The sequence below is a fragment of the Notothenia coriiceps genome, unplaced genomic scaffold (genome assembly GCF_000735185.1).
Source record: "Notothenia coriiceps isolate Sejong01 unplaced genomic scaffold, NC01 NC01_scaffold00029595, whole genome shotgun sequence".
NCBI lineage: Eukaryota > Metazoa > Chordata > Actinopteri > Perciformes > Nototheniidae > Notothenia > Notothenia coriiceps.
In genome coordinates this window covers 30,838-33,939 of record NW_011362296.1, presented here as the reverse complement: position 1 = coordinate 33,939, position 3,102 = coordinate 30,838, and the positions used below count along the sequence as shown (strand labels likewise).

The window sequence follows — 3,102 nt, the reverse complement described above, 5'->3', positions numbered from 1 at the left end:
TCCTACATTACGTCATCGGGACCGGTGCGTTCGCAGTGAATTTGGGGGATGCAGCTCTGCATGATACAAAGCATGCACTTGCAGGAAACACCGCAGAGCCTTTTGTATTCTCATCATCTAGTTTGGTCTAATATCTGTAAATAAAAGCGACACAAAAAACACTCCGCAGGTTAATAGGCGGGACTTACTTCCGGCTGTTTATCTCGGTGTGCAGCGCAAGGCCAGCCAGTGCAGGATCAGATAACAAGGTAAGCTTGTTGACATCACAATCTGTCGCGTTATGAATGTGTGCATTAATCTGCCCTGATCCGCCCATGCAAATGATTGCTGCTTTGTGTAGTTGTCTTATTGTTGCATTCAGTGCTGCGTGTTGGAGCTGTTAGCTCTGCGGCTCTAATGCTACAACACGGAGCTTATTATTTCCACATTAATGTGGTTGCCTATCAGCACAATGGCTGTCATTTAAATGTATTTAAGTGGCACTTAAAGATGCATTACAGTCATAGTATTCTCAGCCTGCCATATGACATCATTGCTTTCCTGCTTTTCACCAGTATTACCCTTTTGTTTAATATTGCTGCTGTTTAACTCACAAAAAAACATTAGCAATATCGTGATATGGCTTGTTATTGAATATCGTGATCGAGCTTTAAAGTTTTAAGACACTGATACACTTCACTTCCATAATAATGGTCATAGTTATTATATGTCCAATAATCACAAATTGGTGTAACATTCAGGGGTCAATAATTTTGGCCATTTAGCCTATTTCCTTGTCAACATACACAGCTCTTGGTAAACACAATTTCAGCTCTTGCGTAAGAAGTAATTCTTTTTTCTTACACTAGGGCTGACACTTTATTTTCCTTAAATCCTTAATCTATAAATGTTCTGAGAAACATCTAATATTTCAACCTATACATCCCACAGGTTGCAGGGACATCTTTAAATTACAACCAACCGTTCAAATCACATTGGTATTCATAATTTAAAACTGAGAAAAACAAGCTGATTTGAGAGACGCTGGAACCAGCCATTTTAATGGTTAAATGACAGTAGTTGTTGCATGTTTGTTGATCGACTTATCGATTATTTGCCTCAACCCTAATCGCCAATAATGTTCACATTATTGATAAAAACCCTCAAATGTTATAATGTAGGTAATTATCAATATTGCCAAATCTCTCACTGCCAAAAGTTGTGTGTTTCGCTTGTGTATGTTGACAAAGAGGTAAACAAAAATGATATTGCATCTGAACAAACTAGGTCTGCGCCTACACCAATTTTAAATTGTTTGTCATCTAAGGACAAATATGGCCATTATATTGAGGAAGGGCTTTCGGTCGGCCATTGATGTTTGTAGGCCTTTCCCAAATTGTCACCACAGAGTTTGAAGTAGAGTCGAATGAACTGTCAAAAAATGGACGAGAAGGACACTCCGAGAGCACAGAACAACAAGGCTGCGTCCATTAATAAATAGATAAAACGTTTGTATCTGCCCTGTGATTCGGATCTGCTATAACATGTTAGAGGTTGTTCTCTGACCTATTATACATTCTTCCATTAAGTTTAGGGTTTTCTTTGTCGTGCATGATGGTAAATATGTTTGTATCTTTTGGTCAGATAAAAACAGAAATTGTCTTTAATATCTTTCTGTGCTGTAGCTTTATGATTTCTCTTAAATATAACTAAGGGACCTGGCACTGAGTTCTTTCATTTTCTATGTTTGTAAGTTGTCTCTTCACAATCCTGACTATGCTGAGCTGCTTGCTGCGAGGAGGCTGCAGTCCTCTCCTCTGCCTGTGGGCCCTGCTGCTGCCTCTGGTCTCCCTCCATAGCGTGAACCAACATGGGCGCAGGAGCCACAGTGCCAAGGAGCGGCCCAAGTTGCTGCTTGTGTCCTTTGACGGCTTCCGATGGGATTACATCGACCGAGTCCCGACACTTAACTTCCACAACATCATTGATAACGGCGTGATGGTGGAGCACGTGGAGAACGTTTACATTACCAAGACCTATCCCAACCACTACAGCTTGGTGACAGGGCTGTACGCTGAGACGCATGGCATTGTGGCCAACGAGATGTACGACCCTGTTCTCAACCGCTCCTTCTCCATGGAGACGGACAGTGTTTATGAGTCGCGGTGGTGGGAAGCAGCGGTACCACTATGGGTCAGCATCCAGAAAGCTGGAGGTCGAAGCGGGGCGGCGATGTGGCCGGGGTCTGACGTCAAGATCCACGGCATGTTCCCCAATCGGTACCTCTTGTACAATGCCTCAGTGTCCTTTGAAACCAGAGTGGAGCGGCTTATCGAGTGGTTCTCTGCACCCAAAGAGGCAGCAGTGGATTTTGGAGTTCTGTACTGGGAGGAGCCGGATGAGAGCGGGCACAAACTCGGACCCGAGAGTCCTCTCATGGATGTAGTCATCGCCGGAATCGACGAGAAGCTCGGCTTCCTCATGAACGAGCTAAAGAAGGCTGGGCTGTATGAGAAAGTGAACCTGATCGTGACCAGCGACCACGGCATGACGCAGCTCTCCTCTGATAAGATCATAGAACTGGATGAGTATGTGAGCAGAGACCTGTACACCTGGGTGGACAAGAGTCCGGTGGTGGCATTGCTTCCCAAAGAAGGTAATCCTTTGAACATCTGTCACATATACCACTGTAAAAAACTTTTGGAATTACATTTTTGTTTGATGAGAAAAAAAAAAAATGTTTTTACGATACACAATTCAGCTACAGCTAGTTGACAGACTATGTCACCTGTTCTGGCTAAAGATAACGCAGCTTACAGAAACATTGTAGTGCATTACAATTTCGAGGTTCAACTACAAACATTGTATGACAGCTGTGTGATTTAAAAAATCTACAAACATAATGTTGTCATCTGGGTTTCAGGGAAGCTTGACGAGATTTACGACAAGCTGGTGGATGTCAACCCTAACATGGTGGTTTACAAGAAGGAAGACATTCCCGAGCACTTCCATTATCAACACAACGTCAGGATCATGCCGATCCTCATCGCGGCCAAGGAGGGCTGGACCGTGATGCAGAATAGGACCGGGCCCTTCATGCGTATGTATTCAAAACTCATATAA

At 43.4% G+C, this 3,102-nt stretch overlaps 1 protein-coding gene across 1 annotated transcript; it reads left to right on the top strand.

Moving 5' to 3' along the window:
• enpp5 (ectonucleotide pyrophosphatase/phosphodiesterase 5) lies at positions 1–3,102 on the top strand. The gene is made up of 3 exons (XM_010786821.1): positions 1–248; positions 1,734–2,635; positions 2,903–3,102. The coding sequence occupies exons 2-3, from the start codon at positions 1,756–1,758 to the stop codon at positions 3,100–3,102; spliced, it is 1,080 nt and encodes a 359-aa protein (XP_010785123.1). The 5' UTR covers positions 1–248; positions 1,734–1,755.